This window comes from Triplophysa rosa, linkage group LG13 (assembly GCF_024868665.1).
Source record: "Triplophysa rosa linkage group LG13, Trosa_1v2, whole genome shotgun sequence".
Classification (NCBI taxonomy): Eukaryota; Metazoa; Chordata; class Actinopteri; order Cypriniformes; family Nemacheilidae; genus Triplophysa; species Triplophysa rosa.
In genome coordinates, this window is record NC_079902.1 from 16,237,915 (window position 1) to 16,260,807 (window position 22,893).

The 22,893-nt window shown below is 40.5% G+C and overlaps 1 protein-coding gene and 1 long non-coding RNA gene across 5 annotated transcripts in view; both read right to left on the reverse strand.

The window, feature by feature from the left end:
* Nucleotides 1-58: 58 nt before the first annotated feature.
* On the reverse strand, nt 59-4,404 carry LOC130563776 (uncharacterized). The gene is made up of 4 exons (XR_008964157.1): nt 3,956-4,404; nt 2,245-2,335; nt 1,490-1,801; nt 59-1,044 (listed from the first exon to the last, which is right to left on the reverse strand). It is a non-coding gene; the product is annotated as an uncharacterized LOC130563776 (long non-coding RNA).
* A 1,074-nt stretch (nt 4,405-5,478) lies between these two features.
* The window catches only part of elf1 (E74-like ETS transcription factor 1), a 42,318-nt gene continuing 24,903 nt past the window's right edge, over nt 5,479-22,893 (reverse strand). For 3 of the 4 annotated variants that reach the window (XM_057349549.1, XM_057349548.1, XM_057349550.1), the window contains exons 2-9: nt 17,553-17,905; nt 11,449-11,617; nt 11,143-11,250; nt 10,786-10,938; nt 10,168-10,251; nt 9,366-9,558; nt 8,922-9,272; nt 5,479-8,225 (exon numbers count right to left, since the gene is read on the reverse strand). In XM_057349549.1, coding sequence (XP_057205532.1) covers nt 7,451-8,225; nt 8,922-9,272; nt 9,366-9,558; nt 10,168-10,251; nt 10,786-10,938; nt 11,143-11,250; nt 11,449-11,617; nt 17,553-17,624 — 1,905 coding nt within the window. In that variant the 5' untranslated portion in view covers nt 17,625-17,905 and the 3' untranslated portion in view covers nt 5,479-7,450. The remainder of the gene's footprint in view (nt 8,226-8,921; nt 9,273-9,365; nt 9,559-10,167; nt 10,252-10,785; nt 10,939-11,142; nt 11,251-11,448; nt 11,618-17,552; nt 17,906-22,893) is intronic. The other variant, XM_057349551.1, reaches the window with a different exon arrangement.

A 22,893-nucleotide genomic window follows, 5' to 3' on the forward strand; every position in this document is an offset into this window, starting at 1 on the left:
TGGCTGGAAGGTGCACAGTAAAATCGCCAGTGTTAAAAAAAGGTCAAATTAACACTCACGGTGTACATATAATCCACACTCTCAAAATGTGGATTATATAAACACTGTGAGAGTTAATTTGACCCTTTTTAACACTGGCGATTTTGCTGTGTGTGCATTAAAACCCTTTAACGCACAGGTAGCTCCAGTAAGTTTGATTACATTTGAAATTTAACTGACAAGATCGCTGTAATTTTCACCTGTTTGATCTAAAATTTCACTGTAAACATCAATAAAAGATTTAACTTGGCAAATGACCACGGTATAAGCGGGATAATCCACAGCTAGCCGTGCGTTAAAGGAGTTTAATGCACTTCGCAGAGGCAAAGCTTCACGGCAGGTGGTTCTTGGCCTCCACGTCGTGCATTAAAACCCTTTAATGCACGGCTAGCTGTGGATTATCCCTTATTTAAAGCATAGATTACCCAAAAATGAAAAATCTTTCATCAACCTATAACTTTCTTGTTTCTGTAGAACACAAAATAAGATAATTTAAAGAACGTTGGTAACCAGACAACATTGAGGCCCTGTTGACTTACAGTGTATAAGGACAAAAAACCACAACGTTTTGAAGGCATGTGGGTGAATAAATGATGTCCAAGTTTTAATTTTTGGATGAACTATCCCTTTAATGCTAAAATATTACTGCTTAGAACTCTGAAAATGAGGCTTTTATCTGAATTGAATTCAGTGTAGAACAGCAGATCAAACAGTTACATTCAAGTTGTGACATTGTTAACACTATCATTATACATTTAAATCTCTGAGATTTAATCAATTCTCTGATCTAACAGAAATGATGTATGAAATTCATCTTTTCAACTCAGTCTTAATGCAACTTTTTTCTTACTTCTGAATAAAAGTTTCAAGGTCTGCTACTAACTTGTTGCTGCGTAAAAACAGATGCTAAATTATCTAAAAAGACACGGTGTCATAAAATGGATGAGGAACAGTGACAAGCAGTTAGTAAGTATCTCTTCTGCAGATTCATTGGTTGCTGCAAATCTGTAGACAAAGACATAAAGGTATAAAAGCAGTTCTATTCACAAAATAAAGTGATTTCTAGTTACCCATATTAAACATTTCCCTTCAATAAAACAAATCAGGAGTGAGCAATTGGGATCTATTACAAATTTTACTGTCGTGAAATGTAATTTGGGATCACATTTACATCCAAATGATAATTAATCCATCTCCTGTGCCATGGCCTACCAGCTAAACTTCAAGACTATACAAAACCAGATTAGCAACATGTATATTTTTTTATATTCTCACAAGGCACAAGCAAACCTTGAAAGGCATTATACTGGCAGCACACCAATACATCAATTCTGAGAAAGCAACAAAAAGAGTAGAACACTGGGCTTTCATCTCAAACAAAAGATGCCACGTCTGTGACAAACAACTGCCATGAAGCCACAAATCAAAGACGCAGGAAGTTAAAATTCACCTTGATGTTTATCTGTTTCACTTCCACGGTCAGTTTTCTTCTATCTTCTTCAGCCATCTCTGTTCTCGAAACACTTCTGTCGTCTGCAAATACTGAGATCTAATTTACTAGAGACCCGGGGTAAATGGATCAAAGCAAAAACTGAAAATATCTCATGGAAAGCATATTACATCCAATCCTGTTTTTTTATCACAATGCCTGAAAGTCTTTTGAGACACCAGCGCTCATCTTGATGCGACGCTGTCAGAAAGTGACCTCAAACATCAGTGGGGCCGTCATACCGAGGGTTACATAAAGTCTTAACACTTATCTCTAAATAGGGAGAAAAAATATCAGTTATTGTAAAATCAGCCTTGGGACATAGGAATTATGCATTTTATGTATTTCTTATCCACAACAAAATCGCAAATAGCGGTTAAATATAGGTGTATTTTTAAATGTTACAATAATAACCTTACACTTCATGTTCAGATATTAAATATTAGTAAGACTTCAGCAGCAGTATGTAGCTATAACAACTTACGTCCACATTTAGATGTACTGCAGATAAACAAACCTAAGAAAATTTAATTCAAGCTCAAGCACTGCTATGATGTAAAAGATTGAAAGTACTGTAAGCCTGCAGCAACAGTGACTGCATTAGTCTGAGGGCAAAAAATCAGCGAAAGGAGGTGGAGAGACTGCACATTGCACACATGTATAGGCATGTGAATTAATTCCTTTTGTTAGCAAATCAAAAGTGCATTGTAATTTACCTCCAAGCTGTTTGTTTTAGTTCCCAGGATTTAACTTGTATACTTGGAGCAGGTTGCCTGGGTTTTCTGCTCGAAAACAGTCTAAGGCCTTCTAGGGGAGAGAAACGCTGTGATTGAGATGTGTCACTACTGCCCTCCAGTGTTTCTGTGTGCATATGGTAGTAGTGTTATGCATTGGGTTGATATGACATGGGAAATAAAGCAGAGTGTTGATCGTATCATTTTTCAAAGCTGAAATTTTATCAATTCAAGCGGCGGAGGGATACAGGGTTAGAAGTTTAATAGCTATGTCAGAATATTGCTTTTAACTTCCATAAATGCTTGCTGTGAAGCGACCGCTTTAAAAATTTGATGTTAATATAAAGTGATGAACAAAGGACATAATTGGAATGGATGTCATTGGTTTTAGTTCAGCAGAGAAATGAAAGCATTGTTTGCTCTTCTTTGTGTGCATGTGTGTGAAGCAGTATCCTGGTGTGTGAGTAATCTTAGCGCTGCTCCTCGCTGGAGGCAGATTTCTAATGACCACCATCCCTCAGCCACCCCACCACTCCATACCAGAGAGAGGCCATGATGCCATAAACACTCGGTCTCTTCAAGCATGTCATTGGCCCCCAGCTTCTTGTCGTCTTGCTTTAAAAATAGACCGTTCCTAGAGCTCGCTTTTGCTGCTGTGTTGATTTAAAGACCTGGAATGACTGCTGAATCACAGCTGTCTACAAATTTCAATAGGCCTACTTTTCTTGCATTCTTCTCTTTGAACTAAAAAAGGTTGTTAGCAGTTTAGGGATTATACTTTAAAAATAGGTTTTCAGGAAGTAAACGGATATTATTGACATGTAAGAATTTCTTTTTACGACTAATCACTTTTAATAGGTAGTTAGGTAACACAGTCAGAGTACCCTGCAGTGCATGCTGTATACTTCATCTTCACACGTTAAATTTTGACACCATTTTCTTTAGAACTTGAAATAGCTTTTAATTGCATGTGTGTAGTTGAGCTCATATTCATTTAGGAGACCACACAAAGCATTTGTACTTTTAAAGATGTAAGTGTCACATTTCCAACAAATTATGGGAAAAACTTTTTCAAGTTACACCACACTTTAATTTCCTTCAACTAGCCTATAAATTAGCCTTTATCTCAGTGTCTTCACATATGAAAACTTACTCTATATATAGATTGAACAACATGTTCACAATTGAAGCATATTGTTACAAAATGTCAAAAATTTGTCTTCTGTATTTTTTCTGCGCAATAACTAAAAATATCGAGTAGTGTTAAAGAGTTGCTTCACAGTGCAATAAAACAAAACAAACAAAAAAAAACATTTTAAAGAACCACTGAATAACCTTTAACATCTGAAGAAACGTTGTGTTTCACAAAAGGTTCTTTGTAGTAGAAGGTTCTTCAGACTATAAAAAGAAATAAAGAAATGGATCTTATAAGAACCCTTTTGGTTGTCCAATCTTTGGTAGCACTTTATTTTAATGGCAGGGTGGGTGATCCTGTCCAGAAACATTTTTTGTCATGTTGGTTGGAAATCTCTTCACATCCTGATAGCAATCAAGAAGTATAGTGGTCAAATTTTTATAATTATATATCGCCAGTGAAAGGCGTAGGACCAAAAAACGTTCGTCCAATCAAAACGTTCTGGCCGAACGCTGTGACTGGTCATGTGTACATTTTCAGCCAACGTATTTTGCATACCACTGTGCACCCTGTTCACGCAGAGCAGCCATCATATGTCATCAGCGCTCACGTCCGTTGTGTCAATGTAGGGAGAATGGCGGACAATCAGCAACAATTAAACTTTCCTGCGGAACCGACAACAAGTAAATCAACAAAACGAAAGTCAGTTTTTGAAAAAGCAGTGACGAAAAAAACGTCAACGATCATGAAAGAGAAAAAACTCGACTTAACATTGGTTCAGCTTTGGCTCCGGCAGGCAAAGGGTCTGAAAGACGATACCATGGTTGCTCTCTTTCTTTTGGACAGGTATGCTTCGAGAAGAATGTAATGGATTTCATTCGTTACGTGGGTTTACGAAATGCGTTCACGTGTTTGGAGGAGGCGTGGCTTTGGACGGCGAATCGCATAGACATAGAGGGTGGGATTATAATGTCAGTGCTAGCAGGCTAAAATTAGCACCTTTCCAAATCAATGCCTATTCAAAAACCGGATTTTCACTCGAATATAAAAACTAGCTTCAGTTGTCCCTTTATGTTCATTTTAACTAATGCTACAATTTAATAATGTCCATGTTGATGGGCAGGGCGAATTTTATGCATGATACACGTGATGCAGTATTAGTAGAAAAGCGCAAGACATGTTCAAACCGTGTCAACCGTTTTTAATAAATAACCACATTATGTTACCATTTAGCTCAGTTCATACTTGTGGCTACAGTTGCATTTAACAGCTCTAGTATTGTGTTTTCCTGGATGTTGTTGTTTTATTTTCTGTGTTGCCTGTAGGGTTCAGAGTGCTGTGTAATCTGCAGCTGTGTGTGAATAGTAGACTTGGGGGTGAGAGCTCCAGCATGTACCAGCTGCCAGATGGCTCCCCCATCCCCCCCACCCCCACATCCCAGAGTGTAGGCTACGGCCAGCGAACGCCGCTCAAAACCCATGCCACTGAGTAATAACACAATCATTTCTATCCTCACCCCAAGTCATGGCTCACACCGAGCTGCAGGTGTGAAAACCGTTTTGTGTCCGCTTGCGGTCACAACATCCCGCATAGTTGTTTACATTTGCCCACAAGACCAAATTGAATTCATTACGCATAAGAGAAGAGCGGACGCAGTTAAAATGCCGATGCTCTTTCTCACCCACTCAAACGAGGGCATCTATAGCTTCTCATCTTTGATTGTCAATTACTCTTTCGCCGTTTTATTTCCTGTAGTTAACAGATTGCGCTCGCCCGAAGTTGCCGCGGCAACTGCATATAGTCTCCAGACGGAATAGTCGAGTTGAATAAGAGCGCATATGGTTAGAAACAGAACTCCCTGCAGCAGATTTGATTCACAGCAAGATGTTGTGAGATACCTGCGAGTGCATCTGACCTCTGTTAATTCATATTAACAGAAGAAGCACTTGTGGGGATGAACCGGGAACAGAAGCTGTTCTAAACAATGGAACGGTGGTGGCAACAACAACCTTCTTTTTCTCAGCTAATGTGTAATCTTGAGATGTAATTTCCAGTGCAAAAGGGAACAGGAGATCACAAGTTTCTGTTAAGGCAAAATGTGTTTTTATTATGTCTTCTCCTTTGGTTGTCTCACTTTTATTTTTTTTTTAGAAAAAAATCTATTCTACTACAAGAACATTTAAAACAAAAGAAAAGCTCCAAGAAAAGCCAAGGTAAAATGATAGGAAAAGCACTGGCATACGTTTACCCTTAAAAACGTCAAAAGCTGTGGTCGACAAAATTTTACACAAAACGGGTCACATGCTGGCCATAGTGCAGTGCAGCGGAACAGTTTTCTCATACGAAAAAAATCACGGATTGTCCTGTTGACGTAGTATTGCTTAATACAAGTTGTAGCCATGATTGTCAGTGCAGCACTGTCAATATTTCGCTGCGCTCTGGTTCCAGACGAACAGAATTAGTGGCAGAGGCCTGCTGCCCACCATCAGCTTCTGGGTGTCAGGACGTCCACATTTACACCTGACTTCAGTCAATTTAGCTCAAATTTAGTTTGTGATGAACAAGGTGGCAACGGCCACACGGTCTGCTAGTGGAAATGTAGCTATTAAGAGAGTGTGCTCTAGATTCATTGAATATAAATGAGGCGAGGAAGGAGTGGAGGCCAAACACAGAAGACTACAAATAAATACATTTAACAAGTCTAACAAGATCTATCTAAATGTCACAGACAACACCAGCTGCGTATGAGACAAAATCTGTGTCAAACTTTGTCCTGAAAAACAGGTGTGTAAAGAAAAGCATCAATAATGTAAAAAAGGGTAAAAGTATGACAGCTCGAAAGGCAGAAACCAAAGGCATTTATAGCACATACGCTCTGTAAAAATTGCTTTAAACATGTCACAGTGAACAAGAACAGCATAAAGCTTAATCTCATGAAGCTACTTTCGTATCCCCGTATATTGAAAAATAGATAAAATATGAAAGGTGTGCAGATTATATGGAATGCTCTGAATTGAAAAATACAGCTTGCGATAAACAAACATACTAGTTTTATGTTATGGGTAAAATTAGCCCTACACACTGCATAATTTCCCTCATTTTTGCATTCGTTTAAAAAGACTTTTATACAGAATTTAAAAATTCAGAAAATAAATAAATTTGTGGCCATAAATTGAATCTCGATTGTATATTATATTTATATATGTATATATACTGCGTTCCATTTCGTATGAACAAGATTATAATCGGGGAAATACTTTAGCAGATGATTTTGGAATTTGTCACTATATTCTCTAGTCTGTTATTATATACACACACACACAAAGTCTACTTGAACTGTCTCTTTGGACAGACAATGCCCACTTCCGTAAAAAAAAGCATTGCTTTGAATTTGAGCGTGATGGTATTATTGGAAAGGGAATGAGATAATGTCCTAATTCTGTTTGAAAAACAGTGTATCATATAATCCTCCCTTCAATCCATCACTTCCAAAAACAAAGCATTAACCACCTGCAGCCTTCCCATGAGGCACTCTCTCTGTCCTCTTCCAAAAGGCATACTTCTGGGGTTTGAAGTCCAATGACATCGCTACATGAAAGAGAAACAAAGGCATCTCCATCTTGTGAATCCCATAAAACTGTGTTTATCCTGAAGTCAACGGTATGTTGTTGGTTTTATTTTGGCTAACCACCAACTCCTTTGGTCCCTCGGCTGGATTAAATCTTTGGATTTGTCTGTGGAGATAAGCAGAGACAAAAACATCTCGACTGGCACATACGGTGGGAATTTCCCTGGTTGGAGAATGGCTGCTCTCTTGTTGGGGTTCAAAGGGGGTGACAGAGAGCAGTCCAAAAAGAGCTTTTATGACATCACGGTCGGTATCCCTTAACGTTCAATATCAAAAGTACAATTTCACAACAACATTGAGTAAACGACAGTCTTCAGGTCAGCGGCGATTCTAACAATCAAGAGCAATAAATTACAGATCATCTGCTCCGCTGAAAAAAAATCCAACATGTTGGCCGATTGTGTCCATGTTCCACCGCTGATGCTTTAGGTCTCAGCCGGCTCTGTTTTTACCTGGATGAAGTGGGAAGTGGGCATCTGCATGGTAACTGGCAGTTCCTGCAGACCTTGAGAGAACTCTTTAGCCTCACGCTCTGGGTGCAGGGCGACTTCTCCCCTCACTTCCAGCTCATCCACAGGGGTGAGACCCATCAGCCCCACATCCGAGTGTCCATTGTGGGTCTGGCTCAGCTCCTGACCGGCATTGTTGATGATCACAGTCCTGTAGCTCAGCTCCGCTGCTCCCTCCTCGAACTCCTCTTTGCAGTACGGGATCAAGTTGGGGTGGCTGTTGACCAGACACTGGAGGTACTGCGGGTCTAGCATCTCCTCTTTCAGTTGCAGGCCTTGTAGCTCACTCTGCTTCAGGACGGTAGCGATGACTGTGCCGGGCTGCTGAGCCACTACAGGCTGGCCGTTGCCATTGAGGGTGACCAGGCGGGTGATGCCATTAAAACAGCTGGTTTGCTGTGGCATGGTGCTGATGACTCCACCGCTGGATGAGCTCAGCGTGGACACAAGGAGCTGCTGGTGCTGAATGCTGTCTGTAGTGAGAGAGGCAGTCTGGATGGTGAGCACATCTTTACCCCCAGGGCTGGAGGAAGGCACAGTGTGAAGTATGACCCGAGGCGGGGAGGCGTGGGTGGAAGAATCTCCAGTGCTCAGAACGGAGGACAGGGGTAGGGTCTGCAGAGTGACTGGGCCTCCTCCTTGAGATCCTGACGTGAGGACCATGGGAACAGAGCCGGGCATATTAATAGTCCTGAAAGATAGAGAGAACACTTTAGATGGAAGGTTAGCTGGTTGACTATTTAAATCATGTTGGCACAATTATAGTTTTTTTAAAGATGTATTTTAAGGGCTTTTTGCCTTTAATTTGAAAGGACAGTGGACAACAGACAGGAAAGCATTGGATAGAGACAGGGGAGTGGGACTGGCAAAGGACACCCGAGATGGCAATCAAACTTGTGTCGGCTGCAAGTGCACTGGCACTATATGTCGCCGCTAACCACATGCTTATTGGTGCCGACACAAATATATATTTTTAATCATTTTAAAATGCCTTTAAAAAGTTTTGCAGAAATAGTGGTAAAATAAAATCAAAACTGTTAATAAACTGACCAAAGAGAGAATAAAATATGTAAGTAAATTTACAGTGCACAAAATTTTACATTATGCTATCTTGGATTATCTCAAAATATGGCTTTAAAGGGTAAAAACATGTCAATAACCTATCAACAGGTTAACGTCAAACTAATGGAATCAACCGGATTTGCTGTGCATTTTAAAGGTCACTTACAAGGCTTAATGTCATTTAGGATGTTGCCTAAAAAGGCAGCTGCCTATGTTGGCAGTAGGCTTCAAAGCATGAGCTCACACGAACATACATCTCTACACCTCCTGCTCACATCTGAGGTGTATACTGGGTGTTTGTGCAGACGCACGGCACGCTTCTCACCTTATGGAGTGTGTAGGCGCAGGGACTGCAGCTCCCTGATTCGGCTGAAGAACGTGAACCGTCTGCAGCAGCTGTTCTGCTTGTCTTCTGTTGCTGGTCAAATTAGGGCTTATTTCTCTTTTCACCGATTTGGCCTGCGTGTTTCCTGAGTTTTTCCCCTGTGCGCGCGATGTCCCACGCCCCATCCCCCGTCCGTGAGGAGCGGAGCGGTGCCCTGCGTACCCGGGACTGGGGTCGCCCCCTTGGCTATCTTCCTCATCAATAATGACCAAGTCTTGGGGCATCTCCTTAAACTGGTAAACAAGCCTTTGTCCTTCAACCTTGGCCAGTATGCCCCTCTGGTAATAGTACCTAAAGAGAAAAAGGAAATAGGAGTTCAAGAAAAGCAGTTTCTCTGACTATGATTGGTCCCCTTGGGTGATGTATGTTTAGACGTTGACTCACCTCAGCGCTCTGCCCATGGTCTCATAGTTCATATCAGGCTTGTTTTTGTGCTTTCCCCACAGCTTGGACACCGCCTTAGAGTCGACCAGCTTAAAAATGCCTTTCTCTCTTTGCGTCCACTTGATGTATTTGGGACAGGTGTTTTTGTCTTGCAGTAAGGCCAGAAGGAACTCCCACAGGTAGATAGTGTTACCTATAAGAATAAAGGTCTTTTTTTATTCCTCCATCGACTCATTAAAAGTTAAGACTTATAAAACGCTTAACCGTCTTTCATATTTCACACCTGATTCCTCAGGTTTTATTTAATAACCTGAATTGGCAGAGGTGCAATTATTGTATTCGTTCTCATAACCTTAATAAATCAATTCCGAGTTCGAGCTAGCCTGAGCCGGGCTGGAAATTAATTAGAGGAGCTTGGCAGTAGATTATTCTTGTTTGTCGTGTGCTTTGGCCAGAAGTGGTTAAAAACAGCTTCCCCGGCAACCGGGACTGGAGAGAGACCAGACCGGAGTGTCAGGGTGATGTATATGTATGCGTCCGGTCTCCTCTCTGAGCTGGGAACGGTACGCATGCATAAGGGCCTCTATCAGGACAGCATCGATGTGCCCTCCAGCCCACTATCACTTTTAGTTCCCTCACAAATGCAGCACTTTGAGAGCACCTCATCAATTAAGCAGCCCGGTCCTGCCTCTCTCCTGCCGCAAAGCCCCGGCGAGCGGCGTACAGCGCATACGGGAGAGAGATCCGCTACCTTACAACCTTTTCTCTTAACTCTCATGAGGCTGTCTGAGGTCACGCTTACCTTTGCCCTCTTTGCTTTTTTTCTTCAGTGGGAAAGATGGATTGGTGATGGGGGAGCAGGGCCGCACTGATCTTGGTTTGCGCACTACGGGAAGATTGCAAGAATGTAAATGGTAAAGAATTTCTGACGCTGTCAGAGCATCAAATACATTACTTGTTTACCCTGGAATATTCTTAAAAATCACTTTTGGATTTTCTTTTGTCTAGAAGGGTAGAAACAACATAAAAACTGGGCAGGACACACTGAATAAGTATAAACTTTATCAGAGTTTATGAAGTATTTCAGGTGACGTTATATTCAGCAAGTCGCCAACTGGTAAAGCAACTTATCGACATTATATCACGTTGTAAGAAGTTGTAAGAAAGAATGCAAAAATATCTAAAAGGGGTTATAATCATTTTAGTTTTGTAGCTCAGTGGTTAGAGCATGGCGTTAACAATGCCAAGGTCGTGGGTTCGATCCCAGGGATTGCACATACTTAGAAACAAATGTATAGGATAATGCAATGTAAGTTGCTTTGGATAAAAGCGTCTGCCAAATGCATAAATGTAAATGATACAGAAAAAGAGACAGGCAACACTGAGGTGCACACCGCCCCCTACTGGAGGATTATGGTACCTTTCTTTCTGGCAGGCTTTGAGTTCCTCTGAGGGACTTCATCCATCGATGACGTCTCCTCATCCATAGTAACATCCATGCCATTTGAAAGATGCTCCGGGCGCAGGGAAATGTAGGTCAGGTCTGATTCCAGTATATTCCCATATGCGTGAACTACGGAGCAGTGGAGGTCAAAGAATGTGAATTTGTTTACAATGCAACCTTCTCAAAAACGTATAAGAAAAAAACAACTTCTACAAGAAATAGCATCAGGATGTGCTAACATGACAAGACCGTATACTGTATTTTCAGAAAGTATTCCCACAAGTACTGCTGAATAAACATTAGCGTGTAAACAGCCAGTGAGTCATTACATACTCATGCGCTTCTCATCCAGGATGTTATTAGGAGATTCCATGTTCAGCAGGGCCTCAGCTGCCACAATGGTTTCCATATTGTCCTCCCCGCCTGAGACTGGGGTCTCTACTATGGACAAACACAACAACCACTTAGTAAATACATTTTACCAGTATTTCATAAAAAAAAACTCATTAAAAAAAACTATGATCATGGGTTTCCTAAAATATAAATTATACCGTAAATAACACACATTAAATAAATAGCATTTCTACAAATGAGCTGCTCCTCGAATCTGATTGGCTGATCTTATACAGTCGGACTCACCAGACAGCCCCACATCTCCCATGATGTTTTCCTCTACCACATCCTGAATGGTGTCCACCATGATGCCATTCGTCACCTCATCTGCCTCCAATCCAGAGTACACCTGCATGAGGTCAGCGGCGGGCACCTGCTCCACGATCACGGCTGGAAACACTGAAGGGTCATCCAGCTGTAGGCAAACAAACAAAGAGGTAAATGCGCCATTGATCTAAAACCCAGCAAATACATTCACCACTACGTGGTGCTTTTAGCGGAAAAGTCGTAAAGTGCACTATAATTGCTGTAGAACATAAATTTGCCCCTTCGTTGTAGATGAAAGCCTCTTATACACAATCATCCTGGTTATCATTCTCACAAGCTGCGGCTAATGGTCCATTCATAATGGCTTTAAACTAAACCAGTTCAGTCACTTGTACAGACAATATTCATGGGCCTCAGACAGGCTCGTGTGAGATCATGTGATGCCTTGTGAGCAGATGACGTAACAATACAGCCACAGAAGAATGTATCCTAGTTCCAGTAAGGAATTGTGTACACAACCCTGTTTGTTCCCAGAGATATGAGCTCCATGCCAGGAACACCAGTTAGGGCTTCCTCATTTCCACTGTAGCATTCCTGAGCGAGGGTGGAGATTAAAGTGGAACAGCACATGGGGGAAGAGAGGAAATAGCTGGTACTGGACTCCAAAGCCACAGGAGACCGGTCTTCACCTCCACCATAGACACAACAACATGTACTAATACATCTCTTTCGTTTTTATGTCCGCCTTTTATGTTTGTGAGCAGTCTGGGGCGCTTCGAGATTCAGTTTTTGCTTTGTTTACTAATAAAAAAATAGAATAATTAAATTACAATTAAAAACATAAGAGCTGTTAACGCTATAATAATTAGCTGTGAATATGTTCATGAATTTTGCAGTGGTATTACAATAAACTGCAGTTGTATTATATTATATTAAGTGAAAAAACATGTTTGTCAGTACGTGTGAAGGACACGTAGTGAAGAATCCTTTAACAATTTATTCATCTCGCTCACACTTTTCTCTTCACAACAACACAACACGTTTTCATATCCTGCTGCTGTCACATGTCTAAGCCAGTCAGAAAAGAGATTAACACAGCATTAAATGCAACTATAACGCGTGTAAAAGATAAACAAGATAAAACGAGAGGAAGTCTTTTTTTTACACAGCCTCATTATAAACATCGCATTATTTGAAAGCACATTTATTGTTTGTTGTCACGTAAGGGTGCCTGGACCTTATGATGGAGATGAGGCATAAGACAAAAAAACTTAAAGCATTGATGTAACATTGTCAGGGTTGCACCATTTGATAAAAAAAGAACAGAACAGACTACATTTCCACATGAATTCTATTTCTGTGGTTTTTCTATATCCTTCACCGAGTGAGGCGTGACTGTGTGCAGAGCAAGCAAGCAACAGAATCTGATTAGCTGAATAGCAGCTCTCATTAGCTGTTTGGCAGACGATACGTGCAAACAAGGCAAAAGGTATCAGATATGAGTGAACACTGACACAGTAGTACTAATTCAGAAGAAACAGCAGTCTGACCTAAGACTTGTGACCTTTAGTCTGACACTCTGGCGGCTAAATGTTTCAAGACTGCTTAAATTATACAATGTATCCCAATGTATGTCAAATGTGAGTAGACTAGAACGCAGACGTGTTGAAGAGTAAAATTTGGTATATTACCCACATTTAGTTTGTATTTAAAGTAGGGGGTTAGTTTCACACAAAAAGAGCTGTTTTGTTTACTTTGGTAAACGATGAACATTTTTGCTTAGCAACCTTAGTAAAACTCATGTATATTTTCTTAAGTTACCACAAGATGGCAGCAGAGTGGAGGGCATCCCCTTTACAGCTGTTCAACTGTGATCCATAAGAAAACAAATCAATGCAACACGTCTAAAATCAGCAGTCATTATAAAATAATAATAATAATAACTAAACAATGTAAAACAGTATTTCTGTACTGTTGAAAACATGTTGCTATGCCATATAAACGATTGTGAAACACATGAGCCATGTTACATCGTCCTTTGGCAGGAATTTCTGTTTTGTTCCATTATTCTCAGACTATTCGCTGTTGTTATGGCACTTTCCCCAGAGACTCTCCAGATCTTAGTTCAAGGTCAGATTCATTCAGTACTGTGTAATACAAATAACTACAAACAAATTCACTGGAGAGTTCTGTCTACAACTGTGCATTACCAGAGCAACATTTTTTGTTTAATCAAGCAATACATCAAATAAAAGTTACAGTTCAATGTACTATTTTTAAGTATATTCGTGCGAGTAAATGAGAGATTTGCACACAAGAGTAGCTATAGACAGTAATGAAGTACTTTTGAAGGATCCCAGTCATCAGTTTACTTCGAGGAGCATTTTAACTGGGCTGGACTGATATACATGCGAGTCCCACTCGCCCTGTCTGCTGAGTAAGCAGGAGACGCATTCCTGCTCTCCGCATCCGTCTAAACTTTCCCTGCTATCCTCCCACCTTCCTATCCTGTGGTAATGCAGACATCATACGTATATCATGGATTATGCAAAAAACCTGTGATCAGTTTACATAGCCTCTCTCATACAGGTAGATGCAAAATAGTAGAATGCGTCTGATCTGACGCTATACACTTGCACAGAAAGCACAGAACCTGCAACATCCTTCTTTTTGACAGTAATCAATACCACATTTATAATAGGGAAATATCACATAAAGCATTTGCATAGCCCAGTTCCGTGTTCTTATAGTGTGAATACACCTGAGAGCATGTGGGATGTTCCGCTGTTTTTACTTTCTTCTGCTTTACTAGATGTTATTTACAATGATAGACTATGCTGTTGATGCAACACAAGACGCTACTTGCAGTGTCGCAGATGAATTTTGCGTTTTTATATCATTCACTAATACCGAGTGATATCTACAAACAATTTGTCTGTCAATACTGAAAGCTGCGTGATGCCAAACAATGACGGCTATCAGACCACATTTGATGCTTAATATTAACAGTAGTTATGTGGAACTATGTTTTGGACGAGTGCATTACATGGTTGGGCCTTACAGAGCAATGCAAAGCACTTGCATCAAGTAACTTTTAAGAACAACACAGTTATAAAAGATATGACTGAGCTAAGCTCTGTCAAAGGCAGACGAAAACTGGGAAAAACTAATTGACACTGATATCTGTACTGGGCTCAAAACTCCTGTATGAGTACAAATAATTTCTGTAATACTTTAAAATAAAACCATGCAGTGTTTGTATTACAATTAAACGCTGCCACACAATGTCACCAACAGAACAAAAATGTGAGCAAAGTTTCACAGTCTGACATAAATGTATTATACAGAAATCCAATGTTTTTATATATTGAGAGAGATTTTTGAAATATCAAAATGTTATATCTATGTGCACACACACACACATATATATATATATACTATATATATATATCCACATATATGCGCTATATTCTAATAGAAAAAGACAAAACGCTATCCTAAATTTGCTGCAATTTGTAAATTTTGCCTCTCCGTAACTTTAAATACATGAACTTGCAAGTTGAAGTCAAAAAACTAAATCGAACTGACGGTTAAGGGTCCGGTGTGTACATTTTTTGGAGAATCTATTGACAGAAATGCAATATAATATACACAACTATGTCTTCAGAGGTGTATAAAGATCTTACATAATAAAGCGTTAAGTTTTTATTACCTTAGAATGAGCTATTTCTATCTACATACACGCGGGTTGCCTTGCATGGAATTTGGCATGTTGTTTCTACAGTAGCCCTAAACGGACAAACTGCTCTACAGAGTGCGTTTCGTAAATATGTTATCTCCTTCGGCAAAGAAGCGAAAATGTGACAACATCTTAGTTCTGTGTCAGCCACTATGATTCCAAACGGGGTGGAGTGAGCCGTTGGTTCCAATTCGCAACCTCATCACTAGATGTCACTAAATTTCATACACCAGACCTTTAAAATTATAAATCATAATTATAATGATGAGTATTGTGTTAACCAAAAAAGTTACGGATTGCAGCTTTAAATGTAATGAATACATTACATATATTTTAAAATGACAGCATTAGCAAAAATAAAGTTATCAATACTGGCACATACTAAAATGAAAGCATCAATACTTTAACACTGTCTCTGAAAATGGTATTGTTGCTGGATTTATTACACAGTTGCTGTTGTGTGTATAGTAGCCAAACACATTGGATTAATAGCATTTTACTCCCATTACAAAATTACTTGATTTATGAAGCTAATTATTGACTGCAGAATTCAGTACAACACAGCTAATCATTACAGTAAGAGAAAGGGCAGATTAAATCTTCCTCCTCCACAACGGCTGTGTATGAAAAACCCAACACACACAAGATTTACACTTACGTATAAAGCACCAAGGTTTATCTTTCATAGTCTATCAAAAAGGCAGCTCTATTGTTTGTAGTTAGAGTCAGAAGGATATTTCTTACTTTGGGGCGATTGGTAAGGAATATTTTTGTGACTGTTGTAATAGAGCAGGTGGGTTTTTGGGAGTGACTAAGAAGCCAGTGTCGTTTCAACACAATGGTAGATTTCTGGGTGGAACGTGACTCTTCTCCCACCCTGCCTTGCAACAGGTCGGGCAGGTTAGGCCTGAAACTAGCTTTCCGTTTTCTTTCAGCCTGTAAGAGAAAAGGCATGGGACACAGTAGAAGTCCTGTCACGCCTGATCTATTCACATGATGACACAAACACACAGACACGCAGGTAGGATGAAGATTTGGATACTGGAATCAACTGAGGTCAGACAGACGCAAATTCAGACGCAGACATATTGCAACCACATGAACACAGCTACACACTTAAAAGTTTACCCCAAAATTCTGTCTTTATTTACCCACCCTCAAGTTGTTCCAAATCTGTATAAATTTCTTGGTTCTGATGAACACAAAGACAGATATTTGGAAGAATGTTTATAACCAAACAGTACTTGGCCATCGCTGACGACCATAGTAGGAAAATTTGCTTTATAAATTTATTTGTTCTCTTGAACACAAAAAGAAGATATTTTGAAGAATGTAGGGAAGCAAACAGTTCTGGGGCACTTTTGACTACCATTGTATTTTTTCCTACTATGGTACTCAATGGTGGCCAAGAACTGTTTGGTTCCAAATATATATTTTCTGCGTTCAACAGAACAAAGTAATTTATACAGATTTAGAACAACTCGAGGGTGAGGTAATGATGACATAATTTTCATTTTTGGGTGAACTGTTCCTTTAAAGAAATACAAAAGTCCTCACCCTCATGTTGATCTACATCTTTTTTGGCCAGTCAAGGTCAAAAATGACAAAACGCCGATAAAGTACAATACACGTGGTAAATATGACTAATTCATCATTTGGTCTGTTTCTCAAACTAAGCAATGAGATTATTTGGATTATAACATCGAATTGACACTTGTAAACTTCTTGTTTGGCCCTAACCATTTCCACTTTATGAAAGAAGAGACAGTAGATTCTTCAAAAATGTACCAAACAAAGTCATACATGTTAAATGACACAAGGTTCAGTAAATAATTTTAAAAAAATGTAATTTCTAACTATGAACAATCCGTTTACTAACAAAAAATAATAGTAATAAAAGAAAAGTCATTTTTGTGTGAACTAGTCCTTTGCCTCTAATGGTACCGTTATTCCCAGCTCCGCTCACTCTCACAGCAGTACAAACACACAGACTGACTGGCAATTCCAGCATCTCAGTCTTTCCATCTAAACCCTGCCAGCAACCCACACATCCATCTCCGAACCCTTTCCTCGCTCTCTTCATTTTCCACCTTCCACCCTCCCCTCCCACCCTTCATCAAAGGCACTGACCTCCGCTCACCCCTCAAAACACCCCAATCTCCCTTTTTAAACCCACCCCACGCATCTGAAGGTACAAATATAGTATCTAAACACAGAGAAACCACAAGTTTTCATGCCTAATAACAACGATTTCTGGAATCAAAATATTTGGGGGCTTTTAGGTCAACCGGATGTCAGATATATTCCGTGCACACAGAAAACAACAAACTTGATTGTGATGTACCTGATTGATTTCATCCATCCCATTGCTGGCGAACTCAAAGACAAGCTCGCTAGACTGGACCGCAGTGGTCATGGTGTTGAAAGGAGAAAGAGGGTAGGACACAGGCTGCCAGGAAGAGGGTTCCTATCCCTTAGTACACTCCCCGGACCGCCTCGCTCCGCACCACACCCCTCGACACAGGAAACACTCTGATGGCAAAACCTCGGCAAAAACTCTTGGTCCTGCACGCTCCTGACTTTAATCCAGCTGAAGAGATGGAGAGTGTGGCTGTGGACTCAATAGAGCAGTGGAGATACGGGTTCTTGTTGCTCTGGGAAACAGTCCTGCTCCAGCTGCGTCTGGGGCATCTAAACCTTCAAGGGGAAAAGAGAGAAAAACAAAGAGGAAAAGGAACATTAGGGAACTGTGACTGAGCAAAATGGGCTGCATCACATCATCAGGGCTGTGATGGCCAGACGAGACGATACCGCTGGGACCTGAGGCGAGGGGCTAATTTTCTGACTCTGTGAAGCATTCACTCACTCCGGGGGAGACAGTCGGCTCACCAGTGTCAGACTGCCAGGAGCTGCCTCATAGTTAGACTCGAAAGAAGTCTGGCCGGGCAGAATAAAAATGGCAAAGTGGAAAAATGCGCGTTGCTCTCCAGCAGCACTGTCTCCTCACTGTCATTTACCCTAGGAAATCACAACTATTGCATCAATCCGTCAATGATAGAGGTTATGTTTTTAGGAAATTTACAGCAAATTGCAACATCTTGTATAGTTCATACATGTGCTGCAAACAAGCAGGCTTAAAAAAGCAAGAATTTATTCAAGTTTAGCTGTGATAAGACTATGGTTGGTTGTGGTGGTGCTAGTGTGGAGGAAGGGGGGCATATGAGATCACCCAGCCTGATCAAAGGGGTACTGTAAACAGGCTTGGACTATCAGTCACATGAGCAGAGGAGCCCAGAACAAGCCCTTATTCCAAAGTCCACAACCACTCCACTATATCACTCGTGAGGAACCCTAAAAAGCAGTCACATGGTCACAGGGTGGGTGTCTGGTTAAAGATTAAATGAATGCAGCGGGGAGAGGTGAGGAGGTTTGGCAAACCACTGAGGGGGGTGTAAAATGGTAGTGGGGCGGCCTGTCTCCTCTATGGCAGGGTGGAGCTTGTTTGCTTTGAAAGGACAGTGTGTGTGTGTCAACAAGTGCATACTATGTTGAATGGTGTCTGGTAGGGGGGGTGGGGTATAATGGGAGGCAGTTAAAGAACATGAGAAAGATAGCTCGGTGGTTTGTGTGGGAGAGTGGGTGGGAGAAAGGTCAAACAAATGTTCTGTTAAGACTTAGTTTTGGCTGTCACTAAGACCCCTTTAGCTGCTGGAGTCTTGTCCTCAACATGTGGCCTTGTGCAGCATCTCCCCTGGGAAGAGGGGAAGAGAGAAACAGGATGGGGTATGCCAAAACAGAGAAGGCCAGCCTATTATTATCGCTAACCAGACGGGCTCCCCCAGAGTCCCAGTGCCCTGCCTCCCTCTCCCACAGCATGCGGCCAACATCTGGAGCACCCTGTTCCCATTCTCTCGTCTCTGAGAGTGTCTGGACGGACGTAACACATTTATTCATTGAAACTAGATTATAACACCTTTTTTGAAGACAATATAAGTGGTTGTGAAAACAGATTTGCTTAAGTGTGTCAGTTGGAAATATAAATATATTTTAAACATTCCTTGCCATTAACTGTAATAAGCTTTCCTGTGGCTCAGTGGTTAGATCATGGCGCTAGCAATGCCAAGGTCATGGGTTCGATCCCAGGGGATTGCACAGTCAGAAATAAATGTATAGTACTATTCAATATAAGTCGCTTTGGATAAAAGCGTATGTCAAATGCGTAAATGTAAGTATGATTTTCGTTTGAAGAAGTCAAGACAGTATGGCCCAAACAGAGTCATTATAACCAAGTTAATTTAGGATTAAAAAGAATAGTGATAATATTTGTTCTATTGTATATATATATATATATATATGTTGTCTCTTGAGAGCACAATATCCTCATGCAATTGGCATGATGGAGTGCTTGGCTCGAAATTGCGACCATTTTAGTCGCATATGCTCCCTATATTTAACCTCAAAATATATATAACTATATTTGAGAGCATTTGTGTGAGTGCACATTTTGTTGTGGTGCGACCTGTTTTCATTACTGTACAGCTACAGTGACCGGCCCGGCCATTCATAAAGACAACATGATTTTCCATCCCTTTCCCACCGTTTCTCTATGTAAACACACGCTAGATGGACGGTTTTAACATTTGCGTTTCTCTGAGGCTAAGAGGGTTCAGTCAGTGGAGGTAGGAGGATTGACAGTGTGATATGATCGCCACCTCTGCTAACACGAGCACTATGCAAAAAGGATATAAAGAAAACAACCACAGCTCTTTACTAAAAGCTGCACCTCTTAAGAAAACAAAGCATAATTTTTGTGCAATTACTGCCTGTCAGTTGAGTTTGTGACAAAAGATTTGGCAGTGTTTACATATTATTACTGCATAATATAATTCATTAAAATAGAAGTTTAATTCATTTCATAAAATACAAGTTTGACAGCACTAGAAAAGACACAGCCTAAATCCATAAGTACTGCAAAAAGATCTTCAAGATCCTTCCTGCAAAGCTACCTTAAAAACTGTGCGGGTGTACCAACGACAAACACTGTTTTAAAGGCAGATGTTGGTCACACCAATTTTGATTTGGTTAAAGGCGCAGTTCTTAATTAACAGCGGCCACTAGCGTTGTATTATAGATTTGCCACGAATCGCTCAGTCCAAACACGACGGCGGCCACCACAGTACAAAAAGATGTCGTTCTCATGTTGACGCAGGGAAGAGATTTTGCGGGCATTAGAAAGACTGTAGAAAGAGCGATGTCTTATGTATTACATAAAATAAAAGGTTTGTGGATTTTAAGTTTAAAAAGAAGGATAAAAGTTAGGCAGGAGCTAGGACCTGTTTTAATATTATAAAGACTTTACAGCAGAGACATGTTAGGATTAAGTCTTTTAGCAGAGATACTCACAGATATCTATGGAGATACTTTCCAGCAGAGAGAGAGTCGTTGGAGAGAAAGATCGTTCCCCGAGGAGGATGCTTTGATTCGGATCAATATGTGAGTAACATACTAACATACCAAGATATGTTGTTGTTGTAATTTTAGCTGTGTGACGGAGCAGTTTTGAGCATCATTGTTTATCTGGAACCGCTTTAATATTGTACTCGTCCAGATACTGGAGAGAGAGAGAGAGAGGGGCAGAGAGAGAGAGAGGCAGAGAGAGAGAGAGAGAGAGAGAGAGAGAGAGAGAGCGAGAGCGTGTGGGCAATGATGAATAAATTTTGAGTTAATCCACGGGCCACATGCATTCCGCACCGGAGAGCACGATCCGTACAGATCATCCCGCGATCTGTTTCACCATGATACCGCAGCGGAGAGGAAGAGGAAACGCGTGTTGTAGAGTTGTTTGTCCGTTTAGGTCTGCTGTACAAAACATGGCGGAGAATTCAATGCATGTAGGCCCGCTCTGTATGTAGATATAAATAGCTTATTCTAAGGTATTACAAACTTAATGGTTCATTACGTAAGGTCTTTATACACCTCTGAAGAAATAGTTTTGTATATTATATTGTATTTCTGTCAATAGATCCTCCTAAAAATGCCATATTGTTCCTTTAAGTTAAATGTGTTTTCATTGCATTATTCTTGAAAACATCCTTATTTTACAGCATTTTGTCACACGCGACTAAAACATTTATCAGTACAGTAATTTCCAAGTAGGATGTTCATAGCATGTCTTGTTTGTTTTTGTAGAATGTTACATTTAAAGAAACAGTTCACTCAAAAATAATCACCCTAAAGTTTACTCACCCTCAAATCTGTATAAATTTCTTTGTTCTGATGAACAAAGAGAAAGATATTTGGAAGAATGCTTGTAACCAAACAGTTCTTGGTTACAATGGTATTCACTTGAACCATTGTAACCAAGAACTGTTTGGTTGCAAGCATTCTTCCAAATATCTTTCTGTGTTCATCAGAACAAAAAAAATGTGTACAGATTTGGAATAAATCAAGGGCGAGTAAATGATGACAGAATTTTTATTTTTTTGCCTTTAATTTTTGGACTTCTGTATTGTTATTTCCTACTAAAACAAAACACTAAAGCAAAAAGATTAAAAAAATTATAAAAGCAAAGATGGAAGCATCTAATGTGTCTAAGACTTTAACAGTGTAATGTATGTTTCTATAAAAATTATATAAATTATCAGATTATCAGGATGCCCCTTTTACAAGACCACACACAGGGTGCGTGCAGTCTGGAAAAACAGTCACCCTTCAGGTCTCCATAGCGTTAGCCAAGGGTCACAATGGGCCACAGTGCCGATCGAGAGCATAATGTCAAAGTTCTACCTCACCCTTTACCATGAGGCTCAAAATCACCTCGCATCTTATTTTCAGTTCTTCTTTCTTTTTCAAAAAGCCCTGTTTGCGCATGCAACAGCCAAAGCTCGCAGCTTGAAATTCTATTAGACAATCTCACTGAGAGCCCTACGGTCTTGCTTTTGAGTAATGAAGTCATTCACACCATTTGACGGTGATGTGATGGCAAATGAAAGCGTAATAGTGGATTGCTGGGAGTGTTTCGCAGACAGAGATGAGCCTGGTGGGGAGCAAAATTGTGCAAATCTGTAATTGTGCGCATCACGCTGCTTTCCACGCTAATTCCCATCATCCTCTACAGGACTCCCAGTGGTAACTAGCCAGGGCACGTGGCGAATGATCTCTGTCACCACAACGGCAGCTAATGTATAACAGCAGAGAACATGACAACAGCTGCCTTGTTCTAACACATACACAAACAAACGGGCCTAAGCAGGGGCCATAGCCGGCCTGCCGCACGTCATCCAGAGAGGCCGAGAGGGAGGGGCGTGTTGGACTTACTCAGTACTCAAGACTTCAATAAGCAAACAGTCAGCAGGGTGGGGCTGCTAGGGATACATGATCAGTATGCATGGCTAAACTTCACGGCGTCTCAAAATACGTGAAAAATGCTGTGATGTTATCATCCTTCCAAGTTTCTAATTGTCTTAATGCAGCAGCTGATACAGGTGGCAAACAGCCCAGGCCATGTTGTCAAAAAGTAAATATAAAGTCCGAAGCTCACTGCAAGTAGGGGTTTTCAGGGGTTAAAGGAATAGTTCACCAACTAAATTAAAATTCTGTCAACATTTGTAATTTTAAACCTGTGCGATTTCTTTTCTTCTTCTGCAGAACACAAAAGAACATATTTTGAAAAATGTTGGTAACCA